This window comes from Gouania willdenowi, chromosome 1, assembly GCF_900634775.1.
Source record: "Gouania willdenowi chromosome 1, fGouWil2.1, whole genome shotgun sequence".
Taxonomy (NCBI): Eukaryota; Metazoa; Chordata; class Actinopteri; order Blenniiformes; family Gobiesocidae; genus Gouania; species Gouania willdenowi.
The window spans coordinates 3,376,016-3,396,158 of NC_041044.1; the positions used below are offsets into that span (position 1 = coordinate 3,376,016).

General features: G+C 40.4%; 1 protein-coding gene across 1 annotated transcript in view; it reads left to right on the plus strand.

Annotated features, from left to right (window-relative positions):
- LOC114471848 (85/88 kDa calcium-independent phospholipase A2-like) overlaps window positions 1–9,535 on the plus strand; it is a 46,788-nt gene extending 37,253 nt beyond the window's left edge. The window contains exons 12-18 of the mRNA XM_028460793.1: window positions 1,406–1,556; window positions 1,979–2,094; window positions 6,377–6,531; window positions 6,607–6,646; window positions 8,427–8,542; window positions 8,621–8,694; window positions 9,391–9,535. Coding sequence (XP_028316594.1) covers window positions 1,406–1,556; window positions 1,979–2,094; window positions 6,377–6,531; window positions 6,607–6,646; window positions 8,427–8,542; window positions 8,621–8,694; window positions 9,391–9,535 — 797 coding nt within the window. The remainder of the gene's footprint in view (window positions 1–1,405; window positions 1,557–1,978; window positions 2,095–6,376; window positions 6,532–6,606; window positions 6,647–8,426; window positions 8,543–8,620; window positions 8,695–9,390) is intronic.
- The last annotated feature ends 10,608 nt before the right edge of the window (window positions 9,536–20,143 follow it).

The window sequence follows — 20,143 nt, forward strand, 5'->3', positions numbered from 1 at the left end:
GTTACTGTAGGTAGCGAAACCCATGTTAATGGCCAGCTGCAGAATGTGGCCGAAACAAGGAACTGAGCGCCAATTGACTCGTGTGGGACTGTTTGCCGAGACGATATTCCATGCATTGTCATGTACACGAGCAACTACACTTCCCATGTTTCCACAGCCTGGTTTAACTTGTCAGCTAAACTGTCAGTAGTATGCCTCACTGACATGCTGTCTGTGAGTAGGACTGCTGACATTACCTGTCAGTTTGGTTTAATGTAGTGGAATGTAACTGTGATGTAGCTTTCTGTATACAAGGAAGTCCAACAGTCTGTTGTGAGGGCCACATTCGTGGTTGCAAGTTGTCTTTTCAACGCTGCGTTCTTCCTCGCGTAGCTTGCTTCCATGTGGATTTTTATGGTTGTTCTAGAGTGGATATTGTACCCTGGCTTGATTTAGTTCATTACCTCTCGAAATCCCTGTCAGTCAACGACGTTTATCGACAGCATGTCTGTATTAACCATGTTACATATCCGCTGGGTAATGCCCTCTGCTTTCGCGGAATCACATACCATTCGTCCCAACACTGTGGTGATTGTTGGATGAGAAGAACCACTCGCTGCTTGTAGCACGGCTGAATGTGACATCTTTAGGTGGTAATTCAACTAAGTTGTGGAGTTGTTGTTCTTTAAAATGCTTCCACATATTGTGCATTTGGCGTCTTTGTAGTCATTAATCAACTTAAAATCGCTCTATTACTCCATTACCGTTTTTTTCCCTCTTCATCCTGTCAGTGTACCGCTTCTCGTTTGTCTTGTCGTTGTCGTCAGAGCCCTGCTTCACTTGTGTTCCCGCTTGTGCGTCAAGTACGTCTGGCGTCAAGCACGCCCTCACATGGACTGGCGGGGAATTACGGGTTCAAAACGCAATTAATTGCAATTGCAAACAATTAATCGATAATTGATTAATTGTTTGCATCCGTAGTCACAACTATTTTTGTCTTCCTTCGCTAAACAATAGAGGTTTACATAGGTATTTTTAAATTTTCCTGATTTTTTTTTTTTTTAGAGAAACCAAAAGCAGCACAAGTTGTCATTTTCAATGAAAAAGCTGCTAAAGGATGTAAAAAGCTGCTAAATTATTTCAAAAGATGCTAAATTATATAAAAATCAGACGGGATGTTTATGGGCAGTGGGGCCGTGTGACATCATCAGTCACTTGAGTTCAAGATGGAGGAACACAGGCTCTAAAACTGTAAAGTAGTCCCTTTTTTAAAAGTTATTAAAATGTATGTGGTCCAAAATAATGCATTTTTTTAAGGCATAGATACTACTAATAAGGACATTTCAAAAGTTTTCGGGCACATTTGTAGAAACAGTGAAAGATCCCTTTAAATTAAGCTAATGTTGAGTTGTTCCTGTGTCTGCAGGTAAGCGTTTAAAGGACCTGCAAAACCTGTACTTCAACATGAAAGAGCAGGTGTTCGAAGGGTGGAGGCCGTACACAAAAAAGCCACTAGAAAAATTCCTGAAGAAAGAATTTGGAGAAGATACCAAGATGACTGATGTTTCACACCCCAGGTGTTACACTGCATTGAAACATCTGAACCTAATCAGGGTTCTCGTCAGCGCAGTCGACATCACAGTGTAGGGGCCTCTACGCTGTGATGTCGGCTCCTATGCTGGTTGAAACACAGCGTAGGGGGCCAACATCACAGCGTGGAGCCCCCAATTATGTTACGGCCCCCTCAAGTATGTCTAGCGGCCACAAAAGGAATAACGCCCTCAAAATGTAGCAAATAGTGTTTAAGAGGATTATAAATGTCAAAATTTTCTATGGGGCGGGGGTTGCCCCCTGACCCCACTACAACATGTGCTCCCCCTACACTGTGAAAACGTCCTGGTGAGAACCCTGCTAATGCTTGTGACCACACATGTTTTCACATACAAAGCGACAGTACTGCTGTTTGTTGTATTTCTATGTTTGCTTTCTATTTGTTCAGGGTGATGGTGACCAGTGTTCTCGCAGACCGACGTCCATGCAAGCTGCACATCTTCAGGAACTATGAGCCCCCGTACTCCACCAGTGACACGTTCAGACCTCTCACCATTCCACAAGGTTCTTCAACATGCACAACGCTGCTGCACATCATCACATGTAGTGTCACGTGGCTGCTTTCTCGTCCATTTCACTGGGTTTTCATTAACGGTGGATGTTCAATACGAGCTCCTCGCGATCGCGAGTTTACCTTTGGAAATGGGAAAATCTATCTCACCCGTTTTTGGGTTTGTTTTTATAACTCTTTTTATTTTTAATTGGGCCCCGACATAACACGAAAATGCTTCTCATGCATGTTTTGGGACAGTATCACACATTTACGCACTTTTTACTTGTGGTCTGCCAATCCAGAGGCACTGCCCCCGATGTCCACGCGATGTTGCAGAGTCGTGTCAGCCATGACAGCCCCACAACATCCAGGGCCTTGAGAATCTCCGGGCGGATCTCATCCACCCCCGGAGCCCTGCCACTGAGGAGCTTTTTAACCACCTCGGCAACCTCAGCCCCAGAGATAGGAGAGCCCACTCTCGGGTCCCTGGGCCCTGCTTCCTGATTGGAAGGCGTGTCGGTGGGATTGAGGAGGTCTTCGAAGTATTCCCCCCACCGATCCACAATGTCTCGAGTCGAGGTCAGCAGCGCACCATCCGCACCATACATAGTGTTGACGGTGCACTGCTTCCCCCTCCTGAGATGCCGGATAGTGGTCCAGAATCTCTTTGAAGCCGTCCGGAAGTCGCTCTCCATGGCCTCACCAAACTCCTCCCATGTCCGGGCTTTTGCTTCGGTGATCGCCGTGGCTGCACTTCGCTTGGCCCGTCGGTACCTGTCTGCTGTCTCCGGAGTCCCACAGGCCAAAAAGGCCCGGTAGGACTCCTTCTTCAGCTTCACGGCATCCCTCACCCCCGGTGTCCACCAACGGGTTCGGGTATTGCCGCCACGACAGGCACCGACTACCTTGCGGCCACAGCACCGATCAGCCGCCTCAGCAGCAGAGGCACAGAACATGGCCCACTTGGACTCAATGTCCCCTGCCTCCTCCGAGACATGGTTGAAGTTTTCCCGGAGGTGGGAGTTGAAGCTCCTTCTGACGGGAGACTCTGCCAGGCATTCCCAGCAGACCCTCACTATACGTTTGGGTCTGCCAGGTCTAACCGGCATCCTCGCCCGCCATCGGAGCCAACTCACCACCAGGTGGTGATCAGTTGACAGCTCCGCCCCTCTCTTTACCCGAGTGTCCAACCCCTGTCGAGAAGGCTGGTTCCAGAGCCCTTGTTATGTGTCGAGGTGAGACCGACTATATCTAGTCCGAACTTCTCCACCTCGCACACAAGCTCAGGCTCCTTCCCCGCCAGAGAGGTGACATTCCACGTCCCTAACGCTAGCTTCTGTAGCCGGGGATCAGATCGCCAAGGCCCCCGCCCTGGACGACTGCCCGATCCACATTGCACCGGCCTCATATGATCCCTCCTGCGGGTGGTGGGCCTACGGGAGGGTCATTTCATGATACCTGAAATGTAAGAATAATTGTAGATATTAACAATTAACATTATGACTACTGAGAATTGAATTATTTATATCTACAATTAACATTATGACTAGTGGGAATAGAATTGTAGATATCAACAATTACAATTGTAACTATGTAATGAAGTGTCAGATATCTACAATTCTATAGAAACACATAACGGAATAAACGGCTGCTACTTGGCACTTTATTTAATCACAGATGAGTTGATTTTTTTCACATTTTTATGGCATCTTTTTGGAGCAGACACACTGGAGGGATTGTTATTATTCTGCTCTTACACTTGTTACAAAGGAAAAAAAGTGTCTCATTAAAATTATGTTTTTGCAGTTTTTTAGATTAGTATTATTATTCAAATTAAAACACCACACGGAGTCTCAAACAACTGTATCCTACGCTTTCACTTCCTCAAATATAAATCTAGTTTGGAAAAAAATACACTATATTAATGAAATCATTAAATAGTTAAATAAATAACAATTTCATTAACTTTACTCCCTCAAATATAAATCTAGTAAAAAAAAATAAATACAGTATCTAAATATCTGAGCTGGCACAACTCGTCACTTTAGTGCTACTTTTAAAAAGGTTGGGAATCACTGCACTGTGGAAAAAGCCAAAGCTGATTTAACTTCTGACTGCAGCATACGCTCAGAAATGTTGGATTTATTTTCATTTCTCACCTGTACTATAAACATTTGACCATACATGTCATATCAGAATGATCATTGGGTTCTATATTTTTTTTTTATTTTCTATTGAAATCAACTTATTTTATCATGCCACTAGGACTTTAAGAAGATTAGCCTGAAATAGGTGGCGCCCCACCTGTCATGTCTCCATTCCCCACCAGAGGGCGCACCACACACTTTGAGAAGCACTGCGTTAATCTTGATTAAATGTGTCTTCATCATGACTCCATAATGATTGACTAATGACGATTAAATGATGTCAAATCCGTTCACTTTTTGGCTGAATAATCAATCTGTGCTGAGTTCTGCTGCAAATTGAGCTTCAGATCATTAAAGTCAGAGGTGGTTAAAGAAAAGTTATACTCGTCTTCAATACTCAAATTAACCCGCACTCGTTTAGCGCAGACTTTTGAAAACGGACGATCGGATTCGTATGCATCCACGGAGACACTGTTCCAAATCGTCATCAGTGTTCTAAAACAGTGATTCTCAACTGGTGGGTCGGGACCCAAAAGTGGGTCGCGGACCTGTACTGGGTGGGTTGCGAACAGCTGGTCAAAGATAAATAAATACTTAAAGTCTCTCATGTTGGACATATCTTTTATTTTGAAAGAAACTTTTCTTATGATAGGCATGCTGTGAAGTGCATGTTGCACAGGAAAATATGTAGATTTATGATTTAAAGAAGAGAATGTGTGTTTAAAACACCTATTTTGAAAAACGTGGGTTGCGATTTAATGGCCGTAGAAAAATGTGGGTCCCAGGGTGAGACCAGTTGAGAACCCCTGTTCTAAAACAATGTTTAACAGGAGTTCCACAGTGTGCATGGAAAAATGAAAGGAATACCGTATTTTTTGGATTATAAGGTGCACCGGTTTGTTATTATTATTATTATTATTATTATTAATAAGACGCGTTAAACGAAACAAAATGGTCAGATAAGTCAAACTTTATTCAACTCATTAACAGTAACTCTCAACATTGTTCAGGTTTAACACATAAAATACAGAACAATACAGGTACATATCACTCCACAAGGCACCTGACTACGGTAGCCCTAAAGTGCCAAAAATCCATCAAGCTTTGAAGCTTCATAGTTTACTATAGTTGCACTAAAACATTTTGACATATTAATTTCATACATAAGGCGCACCTGATTATAAGGGGCACTTTTGATTTTTGAGAGGATTTTTAGTGCGCCTTATAGTCCGAAAAATACGGTATATATGTTTTATTTTGGTAGCAGGACATCACCAAAAGTGAATCAGCTGTTCCTTCACCTATTATCAACATTTCTGAAAATTTCACCAAAATCCGTTCATAACTTATAACTAAGTTATTGTGTACACAAACACACACACACACACACACACACACACACGCACACACACACACACACACACGCCAACAAACATACTTTCAAAAAACATTTTGGTTTTTGAATGAAATAAAAGTATAGATATTTGAATAAAAAATGACTCTGGTAAAAGTATCAAAGTTGCTCCCTTACTTGAGTAAAAGTAAAATAGTACATGCGACTAAATGTATCTGTTGTAAAAAAAAAATAAAACAAATGTCCCTTTAATAATAAGACAGGGTTTTTAAACCAGCAAATTCCATTTCTATAATTTTTTTTAAGAATTTGTAGAAAACTGGTACATGGAAACAAGTTAAATCTGTTACCCTTGAACGCCTGGAGAATTCAGCACTCATGATAACTAAAATATGTAAATTAAACGTGTCAAGAAAAAAAAAATGAAAATGCTCAGTTAAACCCAGAGCAGCTTTGAGTTTAACATTTTTAAAAACTTGAACATGTGAAGCATAAAACTAAGGGACCTGTCTAACAGAAAAAAGCTCAAACTACCAAAGTTGTGCATCTTTTTATGTCATGAGGTCATCTTCAAAGGTCTTAAAAGTAACAAACTCATTTTTAAAATAGTGGAGTAGGAATATATTTGTTTTTAAAAAATAAGGAGTAAAAGTAAAAAGTCACCAAAAAAATTAATACTCAAGTAAAGTACAGATATCAGAAAACAACTACTTAAGTACAGCAACAAAGTATTTGTTTTTCGTCACATCACCTCTGCTTATAGCTCACCTTCTTCTTTCCCTTTCCTCTCAGATCAGCTGGTATGGAAAGCAGCTCGAGCCAGTTCAGCCGCGCCCACCTACTTCCCACCAATGGGACGTTTTCTGGACGGCGGGCTGCTGGCCAATAACCCCACGCTGGACGCCATGGCAGAAATCCATCAGTACAACAAAGCTCTGAATGCTGAGGTGAAGCTCACGTATGTTTGATAAATACTAGAGCTGTTTTTTTAATTTATCTTTCCCTCAGGGAAAGATACCAAGGACACCAAGAAGTTGGGGATGGTGTTGTCCCTTGGGACAGGTAAGACTTTTAATGATGTGTAGAAAACAGCAGCAGCACTAACCTTCAACTCACTCACAACAATAAGTTGGTTCCTGTTACTGAGAAATAAACGTGTGGTTAGAGGTTAAAGGATCCTCCACAGTTTTTACAAATGTGACTTAAATCTTTGAAATGTACTTATTAGTAAATCTACAACTAACAAAACACATTATTATGCATCATATTAATTTTATTAACTTTTAAAAATGGGACTACTTCACAGTTTTAGAGCCTCTTTTCCTTCATCCTGTAATCACATGATTGATGATGTCACACGGCCCCACTTCCTGTAAACATCCCATTGTTTTCTATTGGAGTGAAACATTCAGCCTGATTTTTAGATCTGTAGATTAGTAGCTTTATAGATCGTTTAGCAGCTTTATAGATTGTTTAGTAGCTTTATTGATCTTTTAGCAGCTTTATAGATGTTTTAGTAGCTTTATAGATCTTTTAATAGCTATATAGATTGTTTAGTAGCTTTATAGATCTTTTAGTAGCTTTATAGATCTTTTAGTAGCTTTATAGATCTTTTAATAGCTTTATAGATCTTTTAATAGCTATATAGATTGTTTAGTAGCTTTATAGATCTTTTAGTAGCTTTATAGATCTTTTAGTAGCTTTATAGATCTTTTAGTAGCTTTTTCAGTCAAACTGACAATTTGTGCTGCTTTTGGTTCCTCTCAAAAAACATGAAAAGTTAAAGATAAGGGGTAAGGCCAGATTTGAATGGGAACGTCCACATTTTATGGTCACTCCACCCAGAGTGTGTAACTGGGATGAAGGCACGCAGTGACCAAATTAAGTTTGATAAGAATAGCACGCAGACAGAAGCTTTGCTGACTGACACATATGGGAGAATAGAGCCCACATTGAACAACTCAGCACCATCAACTTGTCCTGTCAACGCTGTGTTTCATAACCTTTTACACCAATTATTCAAATGGCGCACTAAATTATTAATGATATATTTCATTTATTAGAAGAAACAGAGAACATGTGTGAGATGTGGTTTTTCATACTGCTAATAAACTGAACACTTTATGTGTAGTTTCTAGGGCTGTGCATTGCCATGAATCTGACGATACGATACAATTCACAATTTGCATGTCACAATACAATATATTCTAACACTAAACAAAATATTGTAATATCAATAATTACAAATGTCACCTTTACAAGTACAAAATGGAATGAAATACAATTTATTTCATTTTTTTACCACTTGCGAGAACAAGTAAATGGTAACTAACTGCAATTCAAGAACAAATATCAAAACAAGTGGAATGTTTATCAAACTGTCAAATTATATTTTTCAAAAAAGTTTAACTTTTGCTTCTACAACAGATTATGATTTTATGTTTTAATTATTTTTTTTAAGTAGCTACATACATCTATCAAAGTGCTCAGTATGTTTTATGAAAATAAAGTGCTATCAACTACCAGCTCAATGCATTGAGCAGTGAGTCAACAAGATCTAATGTTGCGTTCACTGACACCTAGTGACTGGGAGTTTAACTGTTCTAATGTTAGCGCAATTTAACGTTTTTTTTTTCTTTATTACATTTTTTTTGGATTGATACATTAATTGGACAGTGAAATTTTTTTTCTCACACCCTTAGTAGTTTCACTGTTCTACCACCAGGGTTTGTGTGGACACAGTTTGTACCATTTCTTGATAAATTGTTGATAAATTGATAAAACCAATATAGTACTTAGCGTGGAAATGTTGGTACGTACGATTGTGTGTGTGTGTGTCCAGGTAAATCTCCTGAGGTGGAGGTGACCTCACTGGAATTGTTCAAGTCCTGCAACCCTGTGAAGCTCGCTAAGAGTCTAAAAGCAGCCAATAACCTGCTGAAGATACTGATGGACTGTGTGAGTACAGTGATGATGATGAAGATGACGATGATGATGGAGTGTGTGTCCCTTAAACCTACTGTTGTGTGTGTTCAGTGTACCGACTCTGATGGATGCGCTGTGGACAGGGCCAGAGCCTTTTGTGAGATGACGGACACACTCTACCAAAGGTGTGTGTTTGTTTTTAATAGGGCTGGTTTACCCCCAAAATAAAGGTCCCAGAGAGCGGGGACCCCCACTGTACCTGAAGGTGGTTGAATAAAGGGGAGAGATTTTTAGGGTCCATCTATAAAGTCAGTAAAATGATGGTCTATTGTTCTATGAATCTGTGATAACCATATTTATTTATTCATCTGAATAATATCCACTGTTATCCAGTGTCAGTGCCTGATCCTTTCAACACAAGCGTAAATCACGTCTACATCCAGTAAACTTATTTTACAGCACTTTGTGTACTATTTAAAAGGTTGAATCCTTGCTATTTAAAAATAATTAGTTTGTGTTTTCTAAATCTGGTGCCAAGATTTCCCAATTGGGAATTGGGATTGTAAATGTATGTTTTGAGTGATTTATAAATTTCATTTCCCCATTTTTTTGTCACTTTTAAGCCAATATTAACACTTTGAGCTATTTTTACCTATTTTTCTTTCCCTTTTCTAATTTGCAACTTTTAACCAATTTCTGTTGTTTTTAAAATCCCATTTTACCACATTTTCCACCATTTCTGGACACTTGTTAGCGTGTTTTTGAGTTGTGCTGATATGTTGCATCGCTACTGAACATGTGTGATTTTATTGTGTTGTTCTGAACCGTTAATAACACAGAGGAGTGTGTGTGTGTTAATCCAGTGCATTATTGTGTGTCAGACTGAGTCCTCAGCTGTCTGTGGAGGTGATGTTGAACGAGGTGGACGACGGGGTCCTGTTGAACATGCTGTGGGAGACCCGGACGTACCTGAATGAACAGAGAGCTGTCCTCCAGTCTGTGGCCCAGTTTCTACGAGACCATTAAACATTCTCATCTAACCTCTGTTTCTCTGTTATAAACAAGTAGATATCCAGTTGGATTTTTATATACTTATTATTTTACATTACAAGATAAATAAAAACTCTCTCTTATTATTCCACATAGAGGACCCATGTTCTGCCTGTTCTGGTCTGTTCTGAATACTGACACATGTAGCCCAAGGCCGGATTAGCAACACCAGGGGCCCTGGGCACTGAGACTCACCAGGCCCCTTCTCTAACCTAATACTCACACCAATTATTTTATATATATATATATATATATATATATATATATATATATATATATATATATATATATATATATATATATATACTCGCCTTTCCAGAATGAGAAATCAAGCACTGTCATCTCTCTCACAAATTACACAACAACAATGAAATAAAAAAAATCATCACAGCCCAGTGCATGGCTAAGGATTATGACAATAAAGTGTTCACATTAAAGCACCCAAGCAGAACCTCCACCAGTACTTCTCAAATGTTACTGACTGAAGATATAACAATGCCATCACATAACACAACTGAGTGCAGGTTGCATTCTGTCACCAAGTCAGCTGGATAACTTAACACTGCAAAAAAACAAATATGCAGCACTATAACTCTCTGCATCACACCACAATGAATTATGCAAGATACATGTTGTGCAAACAGCATAATAGAATAAGCAAAATACATGTATTATCTGCACAATCATAAGAGTTTATAGTGGCCTACTCACTTCACATAAAGCACAATGGTTCTTACCTTTAGAAGTTCTTCTTTCTGGTCTTTTTGTGAAAACACTTTGCAAGGAAAGCAAAAAATATCTCCCGTTGATGGTGAATATATAATCCATTCTCGTGGAATAGCTTCCCCATTGTAAATGCGCCGGGTCAGAGCGTCATTAGTAAGGGAGCGCGTCTTTCCCTCTGCGTTGTTCCCCCTCCGTGAAGCAGGATATTTAGCCGCCCGATTTTGAAAGGCTGAGATTCCTTTAAATAAAATTTCCTTGCGGGTGCTTTCTGTAAGCGATCCCCATAGTGCAGGGTCTTCAGATATTGAGGAATTACCTTGTTCCGCTTGCTCTTCATTCATAGATGCCGCTTCATTTTCTCCGTTAAGGATAGTTGCCGCCGTTAGCTCAGGCTGGGCATCACTGGTAGAAGGCGCTTCCAAGCTAACATTGCTGCTGGCTAGCTCGAAAACCCTCCTCTTCAATTCTAGCTTTTTTGAAAAAGCTGTTAATTGGCATAACATTTTTTATAGCTGTCGCTTCCTTTTCCTCCTTTTCTTTTTTCTTCTTGCGCTTTGCGTGTCCGCTGGGCTTTTTATTGATGCTGCTGAGGTCCATTTTCCGCCACTTTCCACAACATGCACAATATATGGAAACTATGGAAACTACCTGCTAAGCCCCACCCACCATTATCATTAGCCAATCTACACAATGCATTGCCACCCGCTCCCAATCATTACCTGTCAAGTCAACAAACTGACATATAAGGGAGACAATCACGAGAGCCCATTTCTTGTAGACAACCATTATTTTATTCTGATTGGACCATTATTATTTCTGCCGGCAGAGGGCCCCTCTATGCCCGAGGGCCCCTGGGCACGTGCCCAGGTTGCCCATATGGTAGATCCGGGTCAGATGTAGCCTCACACCTGATTAAGTTAAATAAACTTTGCTGAACTCAGCTTTGGACTTTGACTTAAAAAGTTTCACATTGTCAGTTTCTTCCTTTATGTATTTTCTATCTGGATGTGATTAATGACGTGTCAACAAAATATATCATTATTTATCCAAACTTAGACTTAGAATTAATTTTTTTCTTTTGACTCCATCATATATACAGTATGTCAGAGTTGAATAGATTTCTTACTGTATTTTGGCCATCCTCCAAGTCTCTCCCCCGTTAGTTCCCACACACGCAACACACTCCTCATCGCGGACATGCCCAGTGTCACTGCTTGCCCCGTTTTTTTGATTGTTTTCTCTCACCGTCACGACTCAGTTCCACACATGCTCTGGTTGAGTGTGAGCTGCTGGGAACTTCAGCTTCAACTCTTGTGGAACCATTTTCTGTCTTGTAAACTCATTTCCTCTCCCTCTGAGCTCTGCCCATCACAGGTGATCTCTCATCCAAAGGTGCACTGCTGCCACCTACATGTCACCAGCTGATCACTACATCATGGTACAAGTTAGATATTCACTGGAGAGCTTCGTCACACTGTCTCCTAGCAACCTCAGCCGAAAAACACACTTCACATCTATAGACGTGAATGGCACTCAATGAGTTAACGATCAATGTAGGGTGTCAAACCTTTTTAATTTGTGTTAAATGCAGATGACACTAATATTTTCTGTAATGGGGAAATTTTACAGCAGCTTTTGGAGAAATGAGCCATATAAATGATATCATTCTACATTTTATTTAATGTTGCCTTTTAAAGGCCCTTAGGTCACCGTACAAAGCTTCAACTCCAAAAACATACATTAAATACAAAACATAAAAAAAAAAAAAAAAAAATGGTGGACAACATAAAAAAGATGGTGTAAATAGTTCAAACCATATTTTAATTCAATGTTATCTGGTTCACATTTCATAAACACTTTTTTAATACCAACAAATATTTAATCATTCACTTTATTCTTATATATTAAACAAACATTTAATCAAACATTTCACAAACACTATTTTCATGAACTCCTTATAAAACAAAAAGGAAAAACAAAAAGAAAGGAAGAGAAAAAAACAAGAATCCAAAAAGAAAATAACAATAAAATGAATTAAAACAAAAAGGCTAATTAAACATTTAATAAGGAATACATTTTTTGAATCAAGCTTAAGATTTAATTTAAACAATTCATTAAGCAAAAATAGTTTCAAACATATAAATAATAAATAGAATTAAGCTGACATTTATTAAAACATTTCATGAACACTTTTTAAAAAAATTAACAAATATTTAATGAAACTGAATCAAGCTTAAGAAACATTTAATCAAACTTCACATTTCATCTAATCTAATTAAGCTGATGATTTTTAATGTTTAATGTGTGAAAGTGGGACTTGTTTTTATTTTAATCACTTCTTCATCTTCAGACATTCCTGAACACACATTTAATCTGTAAATGTAAAACATTTAGAAACCTCTGATGTAGAAAGAAATATGCCACAGTTCACATAATGTCCACTAGATGGTGACATTTCATTCACTGAGTTGATATTAATGCAATAAGATTAAAGAAAACTTGAGGAAAATCCCACTTTATCATCACTTCACTATGGGACACAGTAAAAACATTTAAATCAGGGGTGCCAGGGTCAAATTGGGGGCAGAATTACTCTTTCGGCCTGAAAGACCAAACACTGACTCAACACATGGATATGCTGTTTGAAATTATTCATAAAGACTTACACATTAAAAAGAAATTGCATTGGCGGCACAATAGCCTCACAATGAGGCTTACAATTACATATCAGCCTAAAGCACGTTACCCTCTAAAAACGTATCATTGACCTATCCATGCAAGTAGTCTACATTTATAAATTAGAAATGCAACAAAATAGACAAAACACATTTCCTATGAATAACACAAGTGTAAACTGTAAATTACTCTCATCATATTTATTGAATGACATGAAAACATGCCAATGCATAATTAGGCCAATTAAAAGAAGGCCAGGCCAAGTAAATGAGTCAGAGAAAGTCAGTGTTAGAATAAAGTCATCAAACAATAGACCATGTGACTGAATATACAGTAGGAATTAGTAAAACAAAAAGATTCTTAAATATCTTAAAACATGACATTATCTCAATAACAGATGGCACATTAATTTTGCAAGTCGTCACCAGTAAACTCCACCCACATTTCCACCCACCCATGCCTACTGTACAGCCGACATCAGTCAACCCCACCCCTTTTATTCCCTCCCACCCATATCACACAGGATTATGATAAATGGGGAGAAAAGCTACATTTTACTTGTTGAAGTCAGACTTTTAACTTTTACCAGTTTAGCTCAGCTGTAGCTGAAGCAGCAGCAGCAACAGAACAACTGACGAATTCCACCAAATGTAAAGGTCCAGTATTCTGCTGTTCTTAACCCATCTCCATTTGTTCTAAGAACCCCACCAGCATAGTATTTGAGGTTTATTTTCCCAAACCCACCTGTTTTCTGGAGTTTTAGCTTCTGAAAAGTCACTTTGACTTCGACTCTTGCATTGTGCTCTGCTGCATCTCCATCCTCCGCAACTCAAACTCCTGCGTAAACTCGTGCTCCCTCAACATCCTCATGCTGCGCCGACCGAGTAGGACCAGAGGCAACAGGTGGAAGCACATTTTTATCAGATAACGCAGTATGCACCTGACTTCTAATTACCTCCTTTTTTATCAGATTTAGCAACCGGCACATTAAAATGAGTCGTGATAGAAATCAACTCATCTTTTTTATAGGGGACATATCATGCTAAATCCACTTTTTAAGCCCTTAAATGCATTTTCTTGTATATTTAGAGTGTTTAGAAGCACAGAAAAGTTCAAATTAGTCTCTTCAGGTTCTCCGTTGATATCTTTATATTCTGTTTTGGTCATATTTTTCAATCTGTTTCGATTTTTCTATTCTCTATTACGTTTTTTGAACAATAACATCACAGCATTTGCAGCGGAACTGCCAAATTAGGACATCGACTCCAGGTCCAACACTTCGAGCAATCCGCCATTTTTATTTCTCGCTTTTATTTTGTCGTCCAAGCTCAAGGATGCCGAAGTTACGAGAGGATAAGTCAAACTGTTCGGTTGTTGGATGTAGTAACCCACACGCTTCATTACACCGTCTCCCAGTATCAGAACCTTTTCAAAGTGCCTGATTGAGTTTTATTTTTCACGGAAATGTACCCACATCTGTGGGTAAGGTCATTTTTGTGTGCGCAAAGCACTTCAAGGATGACTGCTTCTGCAACCTCCACCAGTATAAAGAAGGATTTACAGAAAGACTTTGTCTGATTGAGGGTTCAATTCCTTCTATCTTTGGAGACGACGAACAGAGCACTTCGGTAAGCTGTAAATAACGCTAAAAAGTGTGATGATAAGATGTCCCTGTCATTGTTTTGTTAGCATTAGCAGTTGCACCGTCTTCATATGTTAGCGCTGTGTGCTCGTTTTAGATCCTTGATGATATGGCCTACGTGATTTAATTTAAGTCTAAAGTTTTCATTAGTCATTTCATTTTGCCGTTTTTGTCTCCGAAAAGACTGAATTAAAATGCATTTTGTGACGTTAGCTTGGCGCTAGCGTTAGCTCGGCACTTGTGTTAGCTCACTTGTTAGGGTTCTGCAGGTTCATCATCTTCATCTCGCTCCGCCGGGTCCGACTCTGGCTCGAACATGTAAGGCTGGATGGACAAGTCTAACGTTGTTGACATTTTGTAAATAACGAATAAACATTTTCTGCACCGCTAAATAATCGTATCTCTTCTATCGAACTACAAAAATGGCCGAACAGGATGGAGTTGAACCCAGTGTCACCTCTGTAACCTGAAGAGGGGGCGGGGTATGAAGTGTCTCATTTGCATTTAAAGAGACCACACCAAAACGAGTTGCTCTCAGAAGCACATCAGAAAAGGGGTAGAAAAGGGGTGGAGCTATAATAATGAGGAATTCAGACCCAAGCATTGCAGTTCTGCTTTATATAGACCACAACCGTATGATTTATATGTAAAAAAGGAAGAACTTAAATGCATAATATGTCTCCTTTAAACTGGCTAAATACCTCCAAAGTGCTGCACATAATCCTCCAATTTAAACTCCATACTCAAGCAGAACACACACTCCTAACATTCACCACAGAAGGATAAACGCACGGTCCAAAACTGACCACCACAACAGACAGGGAAATACAAAGTAAGAAATCTGAAAGTGCACACAGCATATTCAATGTCCCCTTTATCTAAGACCTACCTATCCAAAACTCACCTGTCTGAGTAGACCCTGTCTCTTCACGAGCTTTGGCAGCAGGTTCTTACGCACTAAAACTCGAGAGGCAACCCATATGAGCAACGACCCGATATTCCGTGGACGTGCACCCGAGATCACTGAGTGAACAATGACCGCCTTCAACCAACACTATCCCCAAAAACAAAAAAAAACCCAGGTGAAGCGGCCCACCTCTGCAGCCCACAGGGAACACTGGATGCAGACAATACACCAGAAATAACTCCACTTACCTGTTGTACCTGTTTCAAACACTATGACGCAGCGTCCTCCCTTACGCGTTCATTCACAAGTAAAAAGAAGCCCCATTGTGCGGGACAACTAGAAATGCCCTTCACACCAGCCCCGCACCAACCTACACACCTGTCAAAAAACAAACAGGTTAAAAAAACAAAAAACATTTTCCGAACCCCAAGGTACAAACACGACATAACCCCACTTAGTTACAGCCCAGGCTTGTTTGAGCCGCAACAAATAAGAACAGGGGACACAACGCAAACATTTAAGCTCACATTTATTAGAAGGATTAGTGCGCCCCGGACCCACCCACCAGTTCACAGATAGCTGGACAGACCTACCAAGCGGCCGACAGCGACCTCAACCACCCGAACAGCTAGCGCTGCCCCCCAGCAAACAGCATCATCCAGGAGCGCCAAGCAACCGATGAAACTACTTAACTAAGAAATAAAATAATAACGGCTGACTTTCGCTCTATTCACACACAGGGCAAATAAACAAACAAAAAAGGCACACTTACTGCACAACAAACTAGTCCTAAAGCCGGCACAATACACCCTACATTGCAGGCCTGTATCATTGCTCGTGCACGTGGAGGCCTAAAACACTTTGGCCACAGACGTTCCATGAGTACCGCAAGATGGCCGCACCTACAAACACATCTACAGAAGGTGGAGATGCTGTTCCTCACCTGCCATCAGAGAAAGACATTTTGCTACGAAACGACAACAAAGAAATTACCAAACTTCGGGAAGAGATTTGTCGCCTTTCTAACGAGCTAAAAAGAAAGACGAATTACTCCCCAAATATACAGGCACGGTTGTAAAGCAGTCAGTAGTGCTGTCATCCTTCCTCCATAATATTCCAGACACAGTTCCCTGGGAGAATCCCGGTCCAGGACTGTCCTGTTCCACACCACGCCTGCCATCGTGGGCTGAGGTTGTTGTCCGCGGACATAGTTGACAAAATAATACAGAAAATGGCGTCCTCTTCCGCTTACTCTCCAAAATCGTTTTGAAGCTCTCTCATATGAAAACGGGGACAAACTCAGTCCAATTAAGCCGATCGAAATAACTGCCAGGAAAACGCCTCCACCTCCGCCTGGATTAAATTCCCACCGGCCAAAAACTTCCTCTGTAGCCCGTTGAAACCTCCTCAAAGCTGCAGTCCAGAGGTATGCTACTGCAGCACCATTTCAATGCCATCTGATGACAGAGGATCACCTACAGACATCAGCGACCCTCGCTCTGTTAGAAGCACAGCCGCTTCAACGCCAACCAGAGCCGGTAACAGAGACTTTCCCACAGCTTTCTGCAACCCGAGCACCACCAGACGTTCCGACATAAATGCCCCAATGCCAGTCACCGCCGAGGACGGAAACTCCACCACAACCAGCTGTGATCCGCCCTCCGGGCGCTCCCAGTCAGTATAACAGGCGCACACTCACTCCTAACACTCTCTTTCCACAAACCACACTCATTATTGGCCTAAATAAATTATTTACCTCACTATTAGATTAAATCAGCTTTACACAAAATGTAAACAAACCAACTCATTATCTTAATCATGCTCTGGACCTTGTTCTAACATATGGTTTAGATATTGATCACCTGACAATATATCCTCAAAATTCTATTCTTTCAGATCACTTCTTATCCTTTGAATTTATAATATCAGCCTGCTTAAATTCTGAGAGAAGAGTACATTATAGTAGATCGCTGTCTGAAAAAGCTATAGCTAGATTTAAAGATTTAGCTCCATCATTTCTTACCTCTGATCCATATGATATCTCAACAGAGAGACTTCTCTTTTAACTCTCATATTAAACAAATCACAAGGACAGCCTTCTTCCGCCTCCGTAATATCTCTAAAATCAGGAATAACTTGGCCCAGACTGAAAAACGAATCCATGCATTTGTTATAGCTAGATTAGATTATTGTAACTCCCTACTTTCAGGATGTCCTAGTAACTCATTGAAAAGTCTCAAGCTAATCCAGAATGCTGCAGCTAGAATACTAACAGGTACTAACAGCAGAGAGCCTATTTCTCCAGTGTTGGATTACCTTCATTGGCTTCCTGTAAAATATAGAATAGAGTCTCCGCTCTCAGTCTGCTGGTCTTCTGGAAGTTCCTAAAGTGTAAACAAGAGGCAGAGCATTCAGCTACCAGGCTCCTTGCCTTTGGAACCAGCTCCCAGTCTTAGTATGGGAGGCTGCTACTCTCTCCATCTTTAAAAGTAAACGCAAAACCTACCTTTTTACTAAAGCGTATATCGTATAATAGGAAATAAGAACTAAAATTATACAGTAGAACAACAACATTATATTCAAACACGATCCACCATTTACACATAGCTCTAATGGGCTGCAATGGGATGATGTCCAGTCAGACACAGTTGTGCCAGGTTGTAAACAACCCCCAACTTCTATTCCTCAATGCATAACCCATCATACTGTTCACAATGCTTCACACCATTTACACTGATGTCCACCCCATATATCATTACGTGCGACCAGTACAAGATGAAACCTTGTCTGTATTGGTAGCATTTCAAAGCATGGAGGATGCCGCAAGATATTTAATGTTAACCCAACCACTAGGAAATCATAGTGTATCATGTTTTTATCCTGCAGTCTGTGCCTTCTCCTTGCCCTCCACTCTCTTTTCTGTTTCAGGTGTCTTGATGCTGGAGCTGGTGGTTCCTGATTGATGGCTCACGCTTCAAATAGTCTGGGACCCTCGGATGGTCTATTCTCTTATCCTATTCTGTTTGGTCTTCTCTTCATTAACCCCAACCAGTCGAAGCGGATGGCTGCCACCACTGAACCTGGTTTCGCTGGAGATTTCTTCCAATAAAAAAGAGGGAGTTTTTTCTTCCCACTGTCGCTAAATGCTTGTTCACTTGGATCTTGTTGGGTTCTTTCTTTCTTATTATATTTAGTTCAGCGCTTTGAGATGACTTTGTTGTATTTTGCGCTATATAAATAAAGTTGAATTGAATTGAAAAACATCTCTATCTCCTATGGATTAAAACGGGACGCTGATAGGGCAAAATGAATTCATCATCTTCATTAATTGTGTTCCTGCTTACTGTAAAATGTGATTCTTTTTCCTTTTCCTGATTTCTATGTGGTGTATAATGTATTACTAGGTTGTTTTCTTCCACTCTCCTTGTATACATTTTTTGTACTCCTTTTATTTAGTTTAGAATAAATCATTTTTTTATTAATTCATCAATCGTTCGTTTGGACCTCATCATTCATCACAGACCCTAAACACTTGGTGTAAATTGAGGACAACTGTAAAACTGCCTTGACAATTTGGCGTCACAAACAGGATCCATCTCCTGCTCTGTGCGGGCGTCTGTCACGGACCGGGTACCGGAGAGGCAGACGCATCTAACCCCAAAGCCAGTAATTCGTGTGCAGGGGGCTCCGTGCCCGCCCCACATTGGACTGTTCTCAGGAATGGAGACTAGACCACGAACCGTCAGTTGTTCCCTCAAACACCAATTTGGAAAAAAAGGTAAAGCTGATTTTCATATTTTTCTGCCTTATCTTCTGCTCTGTGCTAATAGATGAAAAAAGCGGGTGTTTCCAGTCCACCTTGTGTATGCCAGACAACTACAATATCGTTTATAACACATTTTCAGTTACAATATTACTACTGTACGTTCCTTTAAAGTTAGTGGTGCGCACTTGGGTTCTGCTAAAAACTGTGAGCTGTTTACAGCCTAAAGTGTTCATCAGTGGCCCGATACCTCCAGTCTGCAAAGGAGATCTGAAATTCTCAAGGATTTACTCTTTGAATAAATTTTTGTCTTCGGCTTGTGCTGCCCTTTCACTAAATTTTATAGAAAATTGTCCTATTTTTTGGGAACGTCGTCATCTTTTTAGAGCAGATGGACTGTGTCTAAACAAGGCTGGAGTAAAACTCTTCACATCCAACTTATTTTACTTCACCAGTCACACTGCTATCAGTTCTGATAAAGACAGAGGACAACATGTACCATCGGAGAACAAAACAACAAGGAAAGAACATGGAGTCGATGAGCTTTCAGCAAAAAAATCAAAATCGCCAAAATGAAGAGGTCAACCCAACCCCCACATCTCAGGACCCTACTTCCACCTCATCCAGCTTCTCTCCTACCCCTGCCTTCTTGGATTTAACTGCCCAGATGAACGAGCTGGTTCTGGCTGGCACAAGACGGACACCCCACCCTATACCCCACCATGGTCCCATCTTATCTCCTCTAAAGAACCAATCAGCACCACCCATCCCTCCTCGACGATACCAGGCCCAGGATCACTCTTCTCCTCAGGCCAGCTGTGTTCATCTTAGAGCGACACGGGTCTGATGTGTGCTGGGTCCAGACTGCAA